This window comes from Sylvia atricapilla, chromosome 3, assembly GCF_009819655.1.
Source record: "Sylvia atricapilla isolate bSylAtr1 chromosome 3, bSylAtr1.pri, whole genome shotgun sequence".
In the NCBI taxonomy this organism is placed as follows: Eukaryota; Metazoa; Chordata; class Aves; order Passeriformes; family Sylviidae; genus Sylvia; species Sylvia atricapilla.
Window position 1 is genome coordinate 70,547,793 of NC_089142.1, and position 21,066 is coordinate 70,568,858.

General features: G+C 38.5%; 1 protein-coding gene across 1 annotated transcript in view; it reads left to right on the plus strand.

The window, feature by feature from the left end:
* LOC136359803 (pecanex-like protein 2) overlaps window positions 1-21,066 on the plus strand; it is a 147,906-nt gene that overhangs the window by 88,449 nt on the left and 38,391 nt on the right. Inside the window, exons 22-24 of the mRNA XM_066316744.1 lie at window positions 373-483; window positions 5,039-5,166; window positions 19,498-19,556. Of these exons, the coding sequence (XP_066172841.1) occupies window positions 373-483; window positions 5,039-5,166; window positions 19,498-19,556 (298 nt within the window). The remainder of the gene's footprint in view (window positions 1-372; window positions 484-5,038; window positions 5,167-19,497; window positions 19,557-21,066) is intronic.

Genomic DNA, 21,066 nt, shown 5'->3' on the forward strand with positions numbered 1-21,066 from the left:
TCAAATTTCTCCTGGAGTCTCCTCTCCTCTAACTGTCTGACTTGTGGTCATATATATCACATATATAGTGAATATCAGAACCTGTTTTCCCACTTTCTAATTAAAGCAGACATACTTCTGAGAGGTAATCTGGGAGCCACCTCAGTATGGTGGTCAAAAATGTACCTCATTGCAAGTTTGAATTCCAAATAAAGAATATTCTTTAATGCCTTACAGAAGTAAGACCTTAATACCTATAAAAGCTAATAATACAATATAACTTATCTCATGTTTATTCCAGGGTACAGTAAGTGTCTCTTTCAGATACGAGTTTAAAATTATCTCAGCGCCTAAAAAGTGACCATGTTTTTCTTTTTTTCCTTTTTTTTTCAGCTCTGGGACCTACTGCAGAAGTTGCAGTTCATCATGACATACATTGCTCCCTGGCAGATTGCCTGGGGGTCATCGTTCCATGTTTTCGCTCAGCTCTTTGCAATACCTCATATCCTTTATAAATTTGTTTTTCTTTGTTCTTGAGTTCTTCTTCGTGTATGCAATTTATTTACAGTCTTTGAATGAGATTTGAAATTCTTAGGTAATGTACTTTAAAATTTGAAAATCTTGGAACATCGTCTAGGAAACACAGTTTTCTGCATGTTTGTTGTGGTTTTTTTGGGTGTGTTTTTTTGTTGTTTTTTTTTTTTTGGCTGCATGAGATCTGAACCTGGGAAACTAAACTCTGACTCAACCTGTTGTGTTTATTCCCACCCAGCCACATTCTGCAGATCACTTACTTCCCTAGTCCTCAGCATTGAGTTTTGATGCATCCAGAAAGAAATGTTGTGACAGACATATTGCTGGGCTTATGGCTGACTGAACTCTCAAATATTAGTTTCTTTCTCAGTTGTTTCTAGTTGGTATATCAGATATAAATTCATTTCAGTGAGCCAGTTTCTGCTGCAACTGTCCTGATTTTTTTTTCAATTTCAGAAGCAGACAGATTTTTACATTTTAATGTGAATTTTTTCATTGAGATGCTGAGAAACATTTCTCTTTTTAACCTTTCCACTCTGTTTTATGAGTAACAATATGTATTCATCAGCACCAAAGCAGTCCTTCAGAAGCAGTCTGTTTTGGTGCCTGTTCCAGGACTGTCTCCAGGTTTGTGGATATGGGGAGTAAAACACAGAGTTCAGTGACCTCCAAATGACCTCTCTGTAGTGTTAAAAAGTGTATATTGAATTTCTAGAACAAAAATTATTCAATTTAAATTCAAACTCAGTTAGAAACCTGATTGAATACAGAAAAAAAAATCTAACCAAAAATTTTAACTGAACAAATTTAACTTAATTGACATCTAAGGCATTGCCAGATACTAACTTTAAATTTCTTCCTTCCCTGCTAACCAAAGTTGTGGAAGAAGAGTTGACAAAGTGGCTTTAGTTCAGACCTACTGATGAGTTTACTTTGTACTGTTTATTAGATATGTGCTCTTAAGTTTTTGTCCCTTTCATCCTACAGGGTTGGGTTTTTTTTCTCTTGACTGATTTCTTCCGTCTGCTCTTTGCTGTGAAACAATGCTTATGTTTCTAGATGGGAAGAATAAATGGAAGCCTCAGAGAGAGGGAAATGCAGACAGAGTAACTCCCAGAGGGGAAGTTTTCTATTGTCTCCTTATAGCAGGAAAGCATTATAAAAGCAGTGATGTGTTCTAAGAGTTTTAGATTATTTGTAGCAAATCCTTCCAGAACTTCACAACAAAAAAATAATTTCATTTCTGCTGGGGGAGTGTATATGAATTTATTTTGCAAAACATTGAAGAACTAGTATTGCATTTCAACAAGTTTCCTTTGGTCACAAATATATTCTGCAGTGGTAACTTTGCTTTTGATAAAATTGCCAAGTAAATTTTGCAAAATGGAAAGAAGTTAAACCAGAGTTTTGTTTGTTAACAGAGTTGTTGCTAAAGTGATCTAGCCTAGCTTTTTAATATTTATATTTATAGTATGCTTTGTAAATGCAAATCTGTCTTCTAAGGCAGTGCTGCAATTAAGATACTGGTTAAATGCTGAAGTTAATATTCCCACACCAGCAATAACTCTGCCTCTTTGCACAGTAATTTTATTTGTTGTTATCATAACCCTGCAAACAGTAATGATGAATGCATGTTGCAGTTTACAGAGGTACTAAACCTGCCATTTCTTTACAGAGTTAATTATTTGTGGCTCTTAATTGCTTCAATCAGTTCTGCAAACAGGATGTAAATTTTTAAATTTCAAAGTGCCTGGGTGAACTGTGCCGCAGAGCTCTGTGATACAAGTAGTTCAGCACACTTTAATGCCTTTGAAGGCAGCACGAAGGGCAACACGAGTGGAGCTTTGCCTGGTGGAGGTTATGGTGTCTCCACTATTAGAAACCTTCAGGATTTTAGGTGAATGTCTGTCAGGAGTCATATAGGTTTAGCTGATCATGCTTGTGGCTGCTAGGTGACTAGTGACCCTTCAAAGTCCCTCTTAATCTTAAAAGACCAGGAACAGGAATGGGCTTCGGACTTGAGGATAGATCTGCAACTTCACTTCCTACCATTAAAGTGGGTAAGGCGAGGTTATGCATTTATAAATATCAGCACGCTGAGAAAGTCAGTGTAGTTTGTAGTTCAAAGGCAGATTTTACCTAAAAAGGGTCCAGTGAAATTGGAGGGGGGAAAAAAAAAAAAGAGTTTTTAGTTGAGATTATCCTGTTTAGGAGAGTTTCTGCTTTGGTTGTTCCAGGGTTACAGCTGTAACATCAGAAAACAGAGCCCTGTGACACTGTGCAGAGCCCTGTGACAGTCAGTTTTCCTATCCTCTAAGTGATTTTGTGCCTGGAAGGGACCTGTAGTAATTGCAAGTAAAAATGTGGATTTTGCGAAACAGAGGATTTGAGCTGGCCTTACTGTGTAGTTTTGTGTTAGAAGAAGGGAAGATTTTCAAAATGTCAGTCTTTCAATTACTTGTTTTGAAACTGGTTTGAATTTTAACAGGTTTTTAAATTGCAAGAATTAATCCTCAAAGACAATGTTTTATTTAATGTTGAAGAGTTTTTAGCTTTGGGGGTTTTGTTCTCAAAATTTGATTTTGGCCATGTTAGAAAGAAAATCCATTATTCACAAAGAACCAATTTCTGGTTCTAGACAGTGTAGCCTAACAAAGATAGTACACAGGAAACCTGGCTTGGGTCATAGTGTAAGAAAGTATGCCTGTAAGTTTTTGACACTTCTTTTTTACTTAGACAGAATTAAAGCATTAGTATTTAAAGTAAATAAATAATGACCTAATACAAACAAATTGGATTTCCTCAAATAAAAATACTCCTCTGACTGCTAATTTCCCACTGTACGTTAGATATACTTAGGAGAGTCAGATGCTGTTACTTGCTCTCATGACACGCTTACAGATATGAAACAGTTAAAATCACTTTTCACAAATCAAATGGGTAATGTCCTCTACTGTCCATTTAGTAAGCATTTTGTCTTTTGAGGAAAAAACCCCCGTTGCTTCTGATTATGTCTAAGACACAAACAGTTCACAGTGGTGTGCAAAATGTCTTAGCTGATGATGGTGGCAATTTTTAAATCAATCATTATATTAGTACCAACTTTAAAAAAACTTGGTTTGCTGCCCTTGTCTATCCTCTTTATTCTCTTTTCCTCTCTTCAGCTCTCGTGCCTCCTTCCATTATCTGACACTTGTAAATACTTGTTCATCTTTCACAGCCAGTGCTTGGTTGTGACTGCACTGTAATGTGACAGTTTAACTTTTTTGATGCAATTTCTTTCTGCTCTGTGCTCTCTGTCACTTTTTTAGACTTCAGAGTTTAAAGGCAACTCATTTTTCAGTCTCTCTAATGCACTAAGACACCATTCCAGACCACTGTCTTTAGCAAGGTTGAGAGATTTGAAAGGTATCTTTTGGCAAATATTTGTTTCTACATTTTGCAAATGGCTTTGAAAGCGTGGCTAGCTAGCAGTTTTATGGAAATGCTGTACCAAGAATGATGTTAATACTTTTGTTAAAATGGGCTTTTTGTGAAGTCTCAATCACAAGGGATTGTGGGACACATTACAGTATACTGCTGTGAGCAGGTGAGCTAAAACACTGGTTATTGAGTGATTTTACCTGAAATTTAGTTTGAGTGCTTGGTCAATGTGCTTGATCACTGTCCATAGATAGTGGTTCCTTTAGTTCCTGGCTTATTTACTTTGCACCTCCCTCCCAAGAGGGGTGTAATGAATGACAACTGGTCTCTTATGCCAGTTTAAAAGTCCTTTTCTTTAAATTTCATGAATGTCGTATGAATTAAGGAAGAATTTAAGCCTATCATTTTATTTGCTTGCATTTATTTAATTATGTTCCTTTTAATTTGCATCTTTTTCAGTATGCTTATCCATCTCCTAGCTTCCTTTCCAGCAGCCTGAAATATGACTACATTTAAAGTAAACTATGGGTTCAGGCATTTATAATGATGTTTATGTGTGATACTTACTATTCCCCTGTCCTCACTTTCTCATTTCTTATATATTTAAAAAAGTATGAAATATTGAACATTTTCTAGCTGTTGATCAGCATGGAATAGTAAATTCTCAGTAGGAATCAATGTGAAAGCATGACTTTGAACCAGCAGGTTGGAGAATAGAGGCATAGTTTCTCCACATACCAGGTCATTCCAAAACCAGCAGAAACCCACAGAATGGAACACTGGATATGGTGGAAGCAAGACTCTAGTATGGAGAATAAATAAATTCCAAGAGATTGTTTTTTTATCTCGTGTGTGTATTTTAAACTCTGTGTCAGGCTAGAAAGGCACTATTACGTTACAGAGGGTAACTTAAATAACTGGAAAAGGGTGTTTGCTGCACTGCCTATGCCCAGCATCTGTCCTTGGTAGAGATTAGAAAGGGTCACCCCAATAATAAAGTTGTAGCATTGAAGATCCTCTGAGGACATGCTGGTAATGGGTGATATTTGGCACTGCCTGCCTTCCTCCCTTTCCGTGTTACCTTAACTTGCAATTTTCAGACTCTGCTATGCTTTTTTTTCAAACTCTGGCCACTTCAGTCTTTTCTACACCACTGAGTCCATTTCTGGGTAGTGTCATCTTCATCGCATCGTACGCACGACCAATCAAGTTCTGGGAGAAAAACTACAAGTAAGACTATTCAAAAATTTCTGCTCTTGTTGTTTGTAAAGTTTCTGCTTCATTAGTTTCATTTCTGGGGGTGTTTTTGTTTCCGAAGGTAATCCTAAAATTAAGGCATGAGAAGTTAATCTTTGAATCTTGTTTCTGGTGTTTTATTTTCTCATGGTTATTTGGCTATTTCTGAAAATGTATTTCAAAAATTATTGGTGTGTTACAGATGAGGCATCATATTGCATTTGTTGTGCAGACACACAGTAACAAAGCTGTGAAGAAGAAAAAAGCAGTAAAACTCCCAGTTGTCAGCCTTTTTTTGTCTTGCTAGCTAGTGTTAGCAACTAATTCTGTGAAGCCTTTGGCACTAGCAGTCAGACTGCATAAATACATTTTATACTAACTAGGAGGATAAATGCTACCCTGTGGGATGCCGCAGGTAACTGCAGCTGCAGAACTGTGATATGATGCACAAAGGGGAAATTGCATTGGCCAAGTCAGGGCTTGGCCTCACGAGTGAGAAGGGCCATACCCTAACACACCTCATGTGTTAGTGCTGCTGGTGTATCTTAGTTTGAAGAGTTTTATTTTGTTGCATTTTGACTTGTGTCAGTGAGTGAATGTGTAATCATCCATAAAGAGATTAGTCAGACAAAGCCAAGTTGTATGAAGAGGCTTTGTATTCATTTCTGAATACGATGACATTTGTGAAACATTTTGAGGGGAGCTGAGTTTTGTACACTGGGACTAGATCTTAGCAAAATTCTCTCTCACATCTTTTTTACTTGGTCAACAGTTTAGTTCTTTCAAGGAGGGCAGTTATGGAAAGGCAGGAAGCTACCACTAATCCCACAGATAGCTATACATTTTTGGATGGAAACTTTGAACAATATTGAGTAGGAAGTGAGGATTTTAACATCTGCTACATTTTACTTCAATCAGAGTATTTTGAAGGCATGCAGTTCTCTTTCTAGGAACCAGTTAGAAAACCGACCTCTGTTGAAGGCACATCACTGCCATATAGTTAGGTTAGTGTCTTTAGTTTATTGTCAAGGGCAAAAAAGGAGGTCATTATTATTTGGTTTTGGTTTGTCTAATCTTTTGATACAAAATGAGCAGGAGATATTCACAGGAAGCATTTAAAAAAGGATTGACACTTAATACTTTAACAAGGGTGTATGATTAACTTGTTTTCATCAGTAGTGACCATCTGTGATTCCCACTAAGGGAAGTGAAGGACTTGATGCCAATAGTTTTGCAAAGCAAGGTAATTATTTTATCCATAAACTGTAAAACATCAAGTGCAGAAAAACAAACTCTTTTAGAACTTTAATCCACCACTACTTGTCCTTTCAAAATAAGCAGCAACTACAACTTTGTCTTCAACCAGAAGGCTTATGTTACTCTTTGTAAAAAATAGTGCTTTGTTGCTCGTTAGAAATTTTACAGTATCTTCTATGACCTCACTTAAAACAAAAACCACAACCTTGCCTCTCAAAAACCTTTCAGAAATAGAAAACAACTTTGTAGAAGGTTAAGGTTGTCATTGAAGTAAAATACGTCTTTGCCTGACCTGTGGCATCTCAGAATATGTACATGGAATGACTCCTCCTACGTTTGTATTCATTTTGTCTCTAGTACTTCTCCTTTGCCTTACTTCCATTTCACATGAGGAACTAACCAGAATGAGTGAGAGCTGGACTGAAAAACTCCTGGTTTATTAAAAGGACACTATGAAAAGACAAAAAGGCAATGAAGGGGAGTAATTTTGTAATAAGAATAAGGAAATTTTCTACAAAATACTTCGAATAATTGAATGAACTGAATGGGCCTTGCCTTACTGCTTTGAATTTTGACCTTTCAACGTGTAAAAATTCAAAGGGACAGCATAATTGCTTTCTTTTTGAGCTGTGAAGTTAGATAGGATCAGGGACCTGAGCTGGAATGGAAAGTTGTTCTGGCTCCTGCACATCTGCCTGTCTTTGGGCTGCAGTTCCTTACAACCAGATGTGCACTGAGTTTTAAGGTTATATAAGACAAAACAGAATAAACAGATGGGGAAGTTGCTGTACAGATTTCTTTTTTGGAGTGCATTGACAGTTTCCCCAAGTTCAGCTTGGTATTCATGGAAAGTCACAGGTTCTCTGCAGTGCTGTCTGAGATGAGTTCATACAAAGCAGAAGCTCTTGAAGACTTTTTTTTTCTGTTTGCTTGCTCACTACTTGTTGACAGGAACTCTGCCCAGGGGAAAGCTACCTTCAATGTACTTTATATAGCTTTTTTGTCTGCTTGCTTTGCATGCATACTTGTTTTCAAACACTTCCTTACTGTATTGATGACTATGTTAAATTGTCACATATTAGTTACAAATAATTCATTCACACTTACATGAAGTCAGATATTGTCAGTTCCAGGGCTATTTTTTTAATATAATTTTATCTCTTAATTGGAATAACTGAAAATAACTTTGACAAGCAGCCTAAGTATCAAAATAGGTTTTCTTTCAAGTCATAAATTAGATTGTTTTCTTAGATTGTTATTTCTGTAGTGATAGTAAACAGTATTTGCACACTTTTCTGTTGTCAAGCAAACTTCATTGTTGTTTCACTTAAGGAAGAATTATTTTTGTGCCTCGTTTGGGCCAACAGCCTGAACTTAGATGAGGAAAAGGAAATCCAGTTCATTTTTGGTAGAGTGAATCTGAAGTTGAAACTTTGAGCTTTAGCAAGTACAGAGCACCATGTTTATTAATAGAACAGGACTAGTAGTCCCGTAGTCTGAGTGCTGAGCAACTGATCCGTCTGTGCCCTAAAGTGTTGGTTTGGTTGTCCCCACTTCGTGTTTTCTGAGTGCACACTCATGTATCTTGTGTTTCCAGGTTTCTTTTACTGCCACTTTTTCTGCTGGCTAAAGAGGAGTTTGAATCCTCAGGTTTCTCTGACTGAGCTTCTTCCATTCTAGATTATGCAAACTGGAGCTGAAAAATCTCAGAGAATTAAAATGGTGGCTTGTTTGTTTTTTTCAAGGAGCTGAAGGGCTCAAGTGGGTAAAAAAAGAAAAAGTGTTTCATTTTCATAGTAAGCAAACTGTGAAACTCCTAACAGGCTCTTCAAAATTCAGGACTCATGCTGTGCCTGTTTGGGCTCTTGTGGTGTGTGCGCAGAGCATGGGTGTTCTTCCCTGCAATCAGCAGATGCTGTTTACTTTTAGTGTGCCCTTTGGTACTCACTGCCGGCACAGTCTGCTACACCAATATATCACTGAGGTCAGGGATCCTTCAGAAAGGAAAAGGAAGGGTGACTAAGAAGAAGAAAAAATCAAGCATTAAGGAAGGTGAATGAGAAAGAACTCCTGCAATCACATTTTGATGTCTTTGTTGTTGAAAAGAGAAGGGTGTAAAATGAGAGGCTGGGCTGCTGCTCATGAGCTGGTTACCTTGTTCAATTATGAGATTTTTTTCTTTCTCTCTCTCTGTTATTTTTGGGTTTGTTTTTTTACAATGGAAAGTTTGCTATGACACTGGTTTTGTCCAGCCATTGGCTTGGGTCCCGCTTCCCAGTTTGAAGCTGCTCTTCTAGTCCCTATTTTCACAGCTGTTGGAATGATTAGGCTGTAGATGTCAGAGAGCAAAAAGGAAATAGCAGTAAATCTTGTTTAATGTATAGACACTTTAAAGCATAAAGTGTTTGTCCAAATGCTATTGTTCAATTCCTCTGCTCTTGCTTTTTTTTCTCAAATACTTTGTCACATTGCAGGCTGACTCTGTCCTTCTCCTCCCTTCCTCTTATCTTCCTTTGTATCTTGGATACGACAATGACAGAACAGAGTAGGAAGTTTACTTTTATTCTCTAGTGGGTCTAAGAGCTGATCACATTCTCTGCTGCAGCTGTGACTTGTCCCCACAAACAGCAAACTGCCACCAGGAATCTGCAGATTTCACTGTTTACAAGCTGCTTGTCTCTCCTGCACCTTCTTGTTTCTATTCTTCTGGTTCAGTGCCTATTTTTGGGTAAGGCACAGCTTGCATTTGCTTTGAAGTGCCCTGAATGAATTGCAGTGTGGTGTAACTGAATTAATTAGGTGTCTCTAAAGAGGCTGTGATTAAATTGCCCGTTATCTCAGATTGGCATTACAGGATGCCTCTCTCTGTTTGGGACTATGTGAGCAAGCCTTTCTTTTCTCGATCTTTTTAAGAAGTGTATCACTGTGTTATTGTTCCAGTCATTGTGGTCTGGAAAATAACCACCTGTAGGGTTAATACAGCTGGGGATGGAGAGCAAGGAAAACCTGCCCTGCTTCAGATGTAGCACAGATGGCTTTTTCTTCTTTTTTCCTGCCAGCTCACTTAACCTGCCCATTGCAGACAGCCTGCAGGTGGAATGGGAAGAGTTTTCCCAGTGTACACATTATATTGGTTGACCCCACATTATGCACATGTGTGGGAAAAGGAGCTGTGAAAAGTACCTGTCTACTCCCTCCCTTTTTCCACATAAAATAGCAGGCCTTCCACTTCCAAATGCTTATTTTTAACACATGCTTGTGCCTCTGGTTTCCCTGTGAGCCTGCTCATCTGTTACAGCTGTTAAAACCTCTGCTCCAAACACAGAATGTCATTCACCCATAACTTGCCCATGCCCTTGTTTGGGATCTGCACACTTAGACATTTCAAGTTGTTCTTTTTAGGACTGGATTTCTTTTTTCTTAGTCTTTTTCTTGCTGTGTTGTTTGATTTTTTCATATGTTTTTAGACCTCCATAGTAGTGATGTTTACAGAGGAACAACTGCAGCAGATGTTTATAGTTCAGTAATGGCTTGGACTTTGATTTATAATGAATAGTAAAACTTCAGCATTTTTTCCCCTCTCCCCCCTAATTGACAAGAGATAATGTTTGCCTTCTTTCATCAAATATCATCTTATATGTTGTGTTCTAACTGCTGTCACTGTCCTGCTTAGGGTTGAAACTTTCTTGAGTATTTCCAACTACCTGATATGAAAGCCACATTATAGCCTTGAGTTTTACTGTTCATTGCAATTGTTTTAGTTTCTTCCAAACTGATTTCTCTGCAAATTTTTGTGTTTCTCTCTGGCTGCCTCTATTTCTATCCTGGTTTTATGAACTGACCAGAAAGAAGCACTGTATTTCTGTTTGCTCTAAAATGAACTGAGGTTCTGGTGCCTTTGTTCACAGCTATTACTCATTGATGAATGCTGGTCCCTTTGGTGACTGTGGTTCTTCTAAGAGAGATCTTCACTGAGTTGGCCTCAGGGCTCCTCCAGGCTTTTATTGAGAGCTGAGTTAATTTAGAACTCTTCAAAATAGTATACATAAATATCAGTATTTAGAGAAACCTGAAATAGGTGCTTATTAGTGCATGAGACTTACAAGTTAAAACAAATAGGACCAACAAATGAACGGTTTTCGGCCCTAATTTTTGGGGTCTTGCCTCCAAATCAGAAGGGCTTACCAATCCTGTTTACAAATCATGTAGAATTTGGTGAGAGTCTTTCCGGATATTTCAAAGGTGCTTAAATCTGTGAGAATCCAGTCTGTACTGATATTCTGCAGCCTATACTGCAGGATGCTTAGCCCTGACTTGGTATCCTTGAGTACAGCACTGATGCAGTTGTAAGTGGCAGTCCCTGGCTGGCAGCAGTGCAGGAACTGAAATATTAGCAAGCTGCTGCTGTTTTTCCTTCATTTCTCTTCTCTTAAGATTGGCAGATCTCCCAATAGAGGTGACTATTTTTTTTGGAAAAACATGTTCCTCTCTTTAGACAATGAATATAAACTGGTCTTTGGGAAGTTATACCCTGTTCTCCAGGGGAATTTGTAGCCATGATTCTGGCACTGGGTGAGAGAATAGAGAAAACCAAAACGTTTGAAGAACAAAGAACATCTCTGTGTGTACTTCAGCCTTAGTTCTTTATGAGCTCTCTGCAATTACATGTTATTCATTAGACTTATTCATCTGACTGTCTTCTCAAGACCCTTTCCTGTCTGCTCCCTGCTGTAGTGTGTAACCACTCTCTGTATTGCACGCCACCAGGATTGCCCACTGACTTTTACCTGCAACACTTGCCTGGTTTGAGGGTCTTTAATTCCTTTCAGTGTAGTGCTTTGCAAAGTGACAAAGCATTCAGGTGTGGGGGGTGTTGCTTCAGGTACAGCCCCAGGCTAGAAGAAGTCCTGCTAGAAACTACCTTCCTTTCAGTGTCTTGAGCTGTGATCTCCCATAGAGTAAGTGACCACGTGTGCCCCTTTGGCTACCTGCTGTAGCATGGAGTTGTGCACATTTCAACTCCAACCTCAGTCCTCACCCCATCGCTTGACTCCACATGTGGAGTCATGGTGAACTGGGAAAACGTGAGAAAGGATGGGTAAGGAAAACCAGGCACCTTTAATCAAGTAGATTTGGTATTAAAATAAGTGTTTTCTGCATTGCCTGGAGTTTCTTGCTCAAGGGAGGCTATACAAAATTCAAAGACGTAATTTAACTATTTGGCAGTATCTCTTTAACTGGTAACATCTCAAATTTTTGCCCCTGGCAGTCAATAAAACAAATTGAGGCTAATTGACTAGGAGCCATATGTGTGATAATTAATTGGGAATGTATTCTGATTCAGTGCTCTGTAGTTCCCTGCCGAGTTAAAGATGCATTCACAACTCCAATTCACTGAATCATTCTGAGAGGACAGAGTAAAGACAGAAGGGAGACATCAAAAAGGGAATGCATGCTGAGATCAGGAGGATCACAAGTAGAGATCAAAACTGTAAGTGGCATAAATGGAAAGGGAAAGGGGTGGGTGGGCAGAAAGGAAAAGGCATGCAATGAAATATCTGAGGGGGTAACCCAACAGACATGGGTAAGCAGGAACTCAGACCTACAAAGGAGAAGAAATCATGAGCATGATAGTGAAGGGGTTTAAAATATATATTTAGAAAGGAAGACAGCAACAGGACATGATAGACAATAATGGACTTTTATCAGAAATAAGGCACATGTAGTGTTTTAAGAGCGTATGTGGATATACAGTGGCACTAAAGATTTATAATGCTGTTCATCTAGTCATTAGCTTCCAAATTATGTAAATCTAATGAGATCAAGTTAACTCATGAAATTTCTGTCATGTCAGATATTGGAAACCCCTTGAAATGGGTTGTCTGAATTTCCATAAGAATAAGTGTTCTCAGCAAGTGTTCATCCATTGACTTGGATAATGTAGATCACATCCTCTGTTGGATTTAACTGTATCAAACATTTAGGGGCAAGCTGAGGTTCTGAATGCTAAACCTAAACCTTACGGTCAAGAAAATGCTTATTCAAGCCACTTTTATCAAGATGTGAAAACTGTTAAAGCAGAGATTCAGGAGGAGATGTTCAGCAAGTGTAACCATTCTAACCAAGGTGGTAAGACATGTTGTGCACAGGTAGCAGGAGGGAACAGTTCATGCTACAGTATGCTTGGGTCTCAGTTGTCTGCTGATGTACAAAGGTATGCCCTGCACCCAGGTAGCCTTGTGGCTTGTAAGAGCAAAAAGAGAAAAATCTCTTCTTTCTGAGATAGCGCAAAATGCAGAATTGTGTCACCATTGCCACTGAGAATTGCGTCTGAAACTTTCTGCTAGTTGGGACCAGGTAAATACTGGATGAAAGCTAGTTGTCTTTTTTTCTTTTAAAGTCCTTCGACTAGCAGTGTTTGCTCTCAAAATATCAGAGATGTTTTCAGTCTGAAGAGTACTGTAGAGGATACTAAGATGAATGCTGTAAATTATTAACATTCTCAACAGTCCTTGCAATAAAAAACACAGAGGTATTGAAAGTTTTCCCTCTTTTAGATTGGATTAGGTACAACTGCAGAGTAGCAGGAAGATTTTTGTTGTTCTTCAGTGTAGTGTCACTGATGCTGCACTTGTACTGTTGCAGCACTGGAATGGCTTGGTTAGCTTCTGTTTTGCCTCCTTTCATCTTTTGGTGAGAAATATGGATATGGAAAACCCTGTAGTGAACTAAACTAGTATTTCTGATACAGGCTTTCTTTGGAAGACCAGTCTTTGTCTTAGTCTTGTATTTCCTCATCCTTTCTTGCCATCTCTACTGTTATAAATGCATATTATAAAGTTGGCTTTTCGCGAGATGTGTGCTATATGATTAATAACTTTGTGGTAAGGATATAAGTTCTTATTTCTGCTGTTAGTAAAGAAAATTAGGTATAGTGGTAGGATTGATATAGTATACTTAAACTGTCTGTTTGCCTGGGATAACATCCAGTGAACATGTAAAGAAGACTCTGCCATTGATACACCAGCTATCAGCATCTCCCATCTGAAGAAAGCACGGACCAAGGCCCAAGCTGGAGGTGATAGTGAAGACACAGCCAAGAAACACGCATGCTCTAAAAAGGCAGACCCAAGGAGGGGCCATGCAAAACAGTCCCTGGAATATGGAAACCAGTTTATGGAAAAATATGGATATTCAACAGATTGATTCAATAGAAAGGGTATTTAAAGAAAGTCTCTGAAATAGCAGGGTGTGGACTTGGCTGAGTGTCAAGTCACCCAGACAGCCGTACTTTGCTTTTCTATCTCCTAATTGTCTTATTTTCTATTAAACCTATTTCTTAAAATTTATGTAGAAAGTGAACCTTGTTTTTCACATCTACCTTCTAATTTTATTATTAAACAGTCACATTGAGTCTGAAAGTGAGAATTAAAATATTTTAAATAGATGCTATTTTAATATTGCACACTGAAAAAGCATAAAAACACTTCATTATCATCAGTAAAGAATATCAAGAATGAATTCTGAAATGCTTTGTTATCCTTTCCTCCTTTTATGATGTTTAAACAATGTTTCTCTCTTTGTGTGGAGTAAAGGAGAAAAACAGCTTGGCTCCATTTGCTGAAGTAGCTCCCAACATTTGTTTTGGTTTTCTTTTTTATCCCCCCTGTCTGTTCTCACTCTCTCTGGTGAAAACTTCACCAGGATATTTCTCATCACCTCCTTTCTCCACTCCAGCTCCTTGCAGTTTCTCAGACTTTTGCTGCTTCACTCACTGGCCCATCAGTGCAGAGCCCAGGTGAATCAGTCCTGTGAAGCTCTTTGCTCAGGGCTGGGCACAGTGTAGTACCTTTCCTATAATGTTTGTGTTGGCTCATGATGGGAACAACAGAAGAGTAATACTCAGATGTAGTATTTCAGATACCTGTTTTTGTGTAAACCTTTTAAATTTAAAGCACTTCTTTCAACTGCAGACAGTGAGGTCCAGCTGTGAAGTAGAGTCCTGTGCTAAGCCCCATCCTTAGAAGAATGTCAGGATCCTGACCTTTTTTACATTCTCAAGAATGCACACAAACTGTGCAGTTGCATAATCTTTCCACTTAAAAAGCTTCTTCTAATGTGTAGTAAAAATAATCTGAAGACAGTAATTCAACGTCTTTTAAAAGAAAAAGCATACTTAGATAAGGGGCAAGAAATTAAATAAGACAAAAGCAGAAATATTGATGACATTTTAGTAAAGCATTAGTGAGTATTTTAAAGTGCACAGATGCTTAAATCACCTGGATTACAAATAAGAGGTGAAATCCCCAGCTAAACCTTTGAATGTCAGAGCACTAAGGTGGGCTGTTTAACATACGTTTGGGCACTCAGCTTTTGTTTTCGAGTTCACACCTTGCATTTTCATCTCCCCTTGCTGCAGAAGTGCAGAAACTTCCAGACAGGTGTTGGAATATGCCAAATAAACAATCTGAGTCATCTCAGCAGATGACTCTGATTTTAACACCCACTTAAACAAACAACAGCAACAAAAAACCCAAACCAAAACCTCCAGAACATTAAAAAAAAACCGCAACCCCCCCCCCCCCAAAATAAAAACCCACCAAAAAATTCCTCAAAACAAACCCAAGAAGCCTCAAAATCAGCTATAAAAACCTTTTTAAGAAAGTAAAGAAACTCTATGAACAGGAAGTGTTATCGATAATAAGACCCTTCTATGTTTTAAAAGGATGCTTCAGCAGTGCTGTCTTTAACTACTGGGACTTTTTATGCCTTAGGTCTTAGCCCTCTCCCGGTTTCCTAGTGTGCAATCAAAGCCACTTCTTATTGTTGTCAGATGAAATAATGGCCCAGTCAGGGAAGGAGGGGAGGAAGAAAGCATAAAAAATAAAAAACTGGTGTGAGTGATCAAGAAGGAAAATTTGCTCTCATTTTTAAGAGATCCCTCTTTCTTAATGTGAGTTAAACCCAAGTTGTATCTTCCATGCAGCTGCCCAGAAAACCTGGGCAGGGTTATGCATGAAGGGGCTGTCAGCCCTTGCTGTTAAAACCACACTGAAATCATTCCGTCTTTTAAATGAAATTGATTTAAAACTACTTCAGTATCCTTCCTCTTAATAACATTTTTTTTACCTCTGGTGTCCTTCAAATACTGATGGGTGCCTGCTTATTCTGCCATGTCATTCTCCTCCTCCCTCACATTGTAGACAACTGCTGCTGTGTTTTTAATGCTAAGCCTTTGTTTATAGAGCCAGCAGCATCAGGCATTCACAGGAAAATACTGAAGATTTTTTTTCCAGATTCCCATGAATAATCATAGGGCTGCAGCATGTAAAGTTTCTCTTTTAAATTTGCCTGCTAGATGTCATCGAAGAGTGGATTAAAATTCATTGGACACAGACAAAGAAAAACTTTGGATCAACCCTAGAGAGGCATCTCTGCATCTCCCAAAGGGAAACTGCTTTTCTTTGTTTTGTTCTCTCTCTAAGCAGAGATCCTCTTCTACTCAGCAGGAATCTTGGAAATCTTGAATTTTTGTTTTGGGGGAAAACTCAGCAGAAGCAGGGCAGGTAGAACAGCTGGAATTATATTTTGATCTTCTGGAAATAATGATTTATTTAGCATCAAATCAGCAATGATTTATTTATTTCCTCCAATTTACCTGATTCTCAATACTCTCTTTATTCTCCAGACTACCTTAATACCCCTCAGCCTTTTTTCTGTCTTTCTAAGGAAATTGGGAAAGTGAAGTGGGAAGAAAATTGGGAAAGAAAATCTTTCCCAGCGGTATGTTTGGGAAAAAAAATATAGGAAGTGATACAACTTTTCTGCAAAGGAAAGCAATAATTTTAATGACATGAACAGTGCTACACAAACTGGTGGGTTATCCCAGTGTCCATGAAAATGGGGGATTAAAAGAGTATGAATCAGATATTTGAGGAACTGAGCAGGATGTTGGCTTTAAAATTACTGAAGACTTAGCTGAAGACAGTTCAACACAAACATTTTTTCTCTAGGGCAATTGCTGGAGGAACTGTACTTGGTTTGCATAGAATAATGCAATTCAGGAAGAAATTCAATTACTGAGCTAATTATCACATTGGATGAGTGGTTACAACCAAATATAAAGTAGGAGGTCCTTGGAGGAAAGCCCAAATCACTTACTAATCTCAAAAGTTCACAGTGTGAGGTCCTGGTTGAGAAGTAAAGGTTTCTCTGGTTTGATTGTTAGGTGTAGTGGATTATAGTTTAATCCAGTGCAAATTCCTGTTGCCTTCAAGAAGATACAAACACAGCTTTGGTTACTAATAATTGTAGAAGACTTTTAAAATCCAGAATTGATTACCTGATGGCATTTATTCAACTAAGCTGAATTTCACCACAGAAGTTTGCTTCATAAACTGTCTATATTATCGTTGCTCTTGAAAAAATGAGATAAAATTATACCTCATAATAGGTGCAGAAAGGTTTGAGTTTTTATAGTAGTGTCTGAAAAGGTAAATTCTTGTCTCATGTCCTAAGGCCCATGTTTTAGCTGCTTAAACAAACCCTTAATGGAGCCTGCTTTTTTTTTTTTGGGGGGGGGGGGGGGGAGGGTGGGGTTTGTTTGTAAGAGCTGTTTTATTTCCTTCCCCTTTTCCCAGTCAGGCTGTATCATCTGCCTTGGAGTGTCCCAAAGCACTTGTGATTTTCCCTGGTTGTTTCACACATCTTTCTGTCAAAGGAAAAAATAAGGGGGGTAGGGGAAAGAAATAGACTCTGAGCTGCATGCTGGGCAAAAGGATTCCTGTTTATTATAGATTAATTTTTTCTGAAGTATTGGTTGATTTTATGAGTCTCAATATGCCTTCAGAACAGAAATGGTAAGAAACTGGGGTAAAGAATAGTATTAACTTTTACCTTACACTACCAGACTGATTTCAGAGGGACTGAAAGTTAATAAGGCATCTCATAATCTTAAAACATATGCATTTGGAAATCAGCAGTGCTTCTCTGCTGAGAATAGAAAATTGATTGAATTCCACAACCTAATGTTTATGCTTACTCTTGCGTATGCAGGTGGATATATATCAGAGTGGAAGAAATCTGACAACCTTTTTAAAGTAAAATGATTCTTTATATTCTGAGCTGCTTAGAAGGCCCTTCCCCCCATTGCCATTTTCTGTTGAATAGGAAATGATAATTGCAGTTACAATGAGCTGAGCCAACCAGAAGCAGGAAGAGAAATAATACCTCAAATAAAATGTTAATCTATGTAGATAATATACTAATATTAATTACAAATTATTTTAATTAAGAGTCTTATTTTCTCAATCGTACTTTGCAAAGTAGAGGACGTGCCTTTTTAAGGAAGAAAATCAGTTGCTTTTGGTAGGAAGCAGAACTAAAGCAAATCTGTTTCTCTTCTATCTTCTACATGGAAACCTGTGTGCAATTTTTCTGTTGGTCAGTTTCCCCCAGCTTTTCTGGGGAGGCTGCAGGGAGTGGATGAAAAGGCTTTGTAATGCATCAGTGGCATCCTTCTCCCGGTTTGATTCAGCATAAACTTGCGCAAAAAATCCAGGAAACTGGTACTGAGTCTCTGCTGTGTTTCAAAGACAACATTATCTTTACACCATCCTTTTTCAGTGTTACTTAAGGTGTTTAAAAGCCTCCCTTGTAAGTGATCCCTCTTTGGTGCCGTCTTCCTTGGAGCAGGTCTGCAGTTTTCACAGTGAATAGTTAAATTCAGGCTGTGGATTTCGACTGGCCAATCACCAGCCTGTTCAGAATCTCCCCTGGGCCCTGTGCTCCCCACGCCATGAGCTAGATCCCAGCCAGTCCCACCCAGCCATGCCAATCTCACTGCAGTTCTATCCATGAGGGCCATGCCTGGGTGTCTCCCTTGGGTCCCATGCCAGGGAAAGTGGTGTTGTGGCTCTTCTCCTCTGTGCTTGCAGGCCTTCATACAGATGAGGCCCTTGCCACTGGCACACATAACCTTATGTTGTTTGGGCCATTTCCTGGTTTTGCTTTAATCTCATTTTCCAAGGAATGAGAGATTATATTTGCATATTTGATAGATAGGTCTTCTGTTAGGGCTTGTGATTGAGCACAAAACTTTTGAGGCAATATTCTTAATGAATTGTCCTGAAATCCTGATATACCCATGCCAGAGCAGTATTTCAGGGAAATTGATGTTTACTATAGCATTTTTATTAGCCAGACTTCCATTTTTACCCCAACTACCCCAGGGTGCTTGGGAGATGCTTTGGACTTGGAGTTGAATACCCCTACTCATCACAACCATCATTCTCTTCTGTTTAACACATGCTAGCCCAAAGTGATTCATTCATTCCTTATTTTCTGACTTTAATAGTGCCTTTTTTTACAGGTAGTAATAAAAGTTCAATCCAATCTACCTTTTTAGTTGCTTTCTCTTTTGTAATCATTTTTCTTGTGTTGTTCATATTCCATTGCTACAGTGAAAATACTGAATAGGGAACGTGCCATTCATAAGGGTGACAGAGTTAGTGCCTGTATGAACTAAGGCTCTCTAATTTACTCTTTTTCAAGCAATAAGAATGACCAGGGACTCTCCTGTTGCTGCCTAGCTAAATATGAAACTAAGTAAAGTATTTTTGTATTGTTGTTTGCCCATTGATGGTACACACCCACAGAAATGTTTTCACCCAAAGACAACTTTTTGGGTCCAGCTGTTTCCCTTAAGGCTTAGAAGGAAAGAAAGACTGATTAAATATTTTTTCTTTTCACTGTTTTGGTGGCACCTGGCAGATCTGTTTCTGGAGCCAGTTCAATTATTTAAGTACACAGTGTTGTACTCATTGTACAAATTCTGAATGGACTGTGCCCCACAAGAGGGAGAATGGGCAAAAAGTGTGCTGACAAGCTACAATATCAATAACCATATTGACCTGAAATAACTATATATGCCTGATGAATGGATTAGTCTGAATGCCTAATTATATAAACACAAAATGAAGAGATGTGTTAATAAAAAAAAAGAAGTGTGTATTGTGAGAATTGTTTATTTTTAAAAAGAATTGACTGTAAGCATGTGTTTATTTCCAGCACCAAAAGGTCGGACCATTCCAACACCAGACTGGCAATTCAGATAGAAAAGGATGGAGGTATGGCCTGGGAGTTTGTCTTGCTTAATTTGCAAAATGTGATGCATTTACACTGGTGAGGCTTTGCTGGGAAAGCTGAAGTGATGCAAATGGTCTAATGTTGTGTGTACAAACCAGAGATTTTAAATGTAGCAGAGCACCAGTTTACGTTGTGTGACCCGATGAGTAAATTTACTCCTCAGTTAAGTGTACAGAGAGCTGCTGGGTTGCCAATTGCTTGGTTAATCATAACACTGGAGTTAGTGTAGAATATGCAGCAGGCACCCCAGCTAGACTCAGAGGTCAGCTGAGGACAGGGAAAGGTTTTGGAAAAAAGTGGCAAGTTAGTGGTGCTCCTACCACTGAGCAGTTTGGGCTGACAGGTATCTCCTCTTCCCTGAAGAGAAACCTCCTTGGGAGGGGGGAGAAGGGAAGTTGGAACACTTGCAAGAGGAAGAAGTAGGAAAGATGATGGGCTGCTCTGCTGGGTATGAGTGCATTAAATGAGCACCAATCTGTGGCCATGCAAAGCAACTTCCCAGGCTACACTGAGTGGACACATCAGTGGACACAGAGAACATGTGGTACATCAGCTGACACTCTTCAGTGTCTGGTGGGACAGAACCCTTTTGGGAGAGCTGATGCCAGTGTCACATGCCAAAATCCCATCTCAGTGAAGGAGGCCACATCCACTCCCATGCATAGAAATGCACCTACAAGATACTGATTTGTACAGCTATTTGTGCACCAGCATTTTAAGAGTATCTGATGCACTACAGAAGAGGAGATCAGTTCTCATGTCAAGCATATATTGTGTAAAAGAGTACAAGCACAGGATAATATCACATTGGATTATATAGCACCATGATAGCATTTGTGAAGGGTTCAGTCCCTTTCACAAATCACCATTATAAAGTGCTCCTTTTAATCCAGTTAAAGGCCATAGACCTTCAAGAGATGACACTTCTAGACCGTGATGGGGTGTTTTTCACCTATGCATTAGGTCCAAGCAATGTAATTGAAGAGCCAAAAATTTTAAACTGGTACCAGTTCTAGTGGTGAATGTTTCATTCTTACTCAGTAAACTAAGTAAACTGTTTTGAAATAAGTATCCTCATTTTAAGTACCAACACATTCTTCATAGACAAAGCCTTGAAAAATTCCTGGAGGACTAAAAGAAAAAAAAAACCAAAAAATTAGTGGTAGCTGTGTGACCAAAGTATTTAAAAGTCTCAGAAAAAAACATTCAAATTTAAGCATATGTTCTGAAGTAATAATGATTTTTTGTTATTTTAGATTAAGAATAGTATGTAGACATTAACTTAGCACTGCAGAGACTTTTAGTGAAGCCAAGAAACTCTTACTGTTGTAAATCATGGAGGGTATTTGATTGAGTTTGAAATATGTGTTATCACTAACGTGATCTTTTATTTACAATATTCATATTAACCTGATTCATTTAAGGGCTACCTAGGAAATGTAGATTGTGTAAACTGTCAGAAATATATCATCTAGCTAGAGGAAGAACATT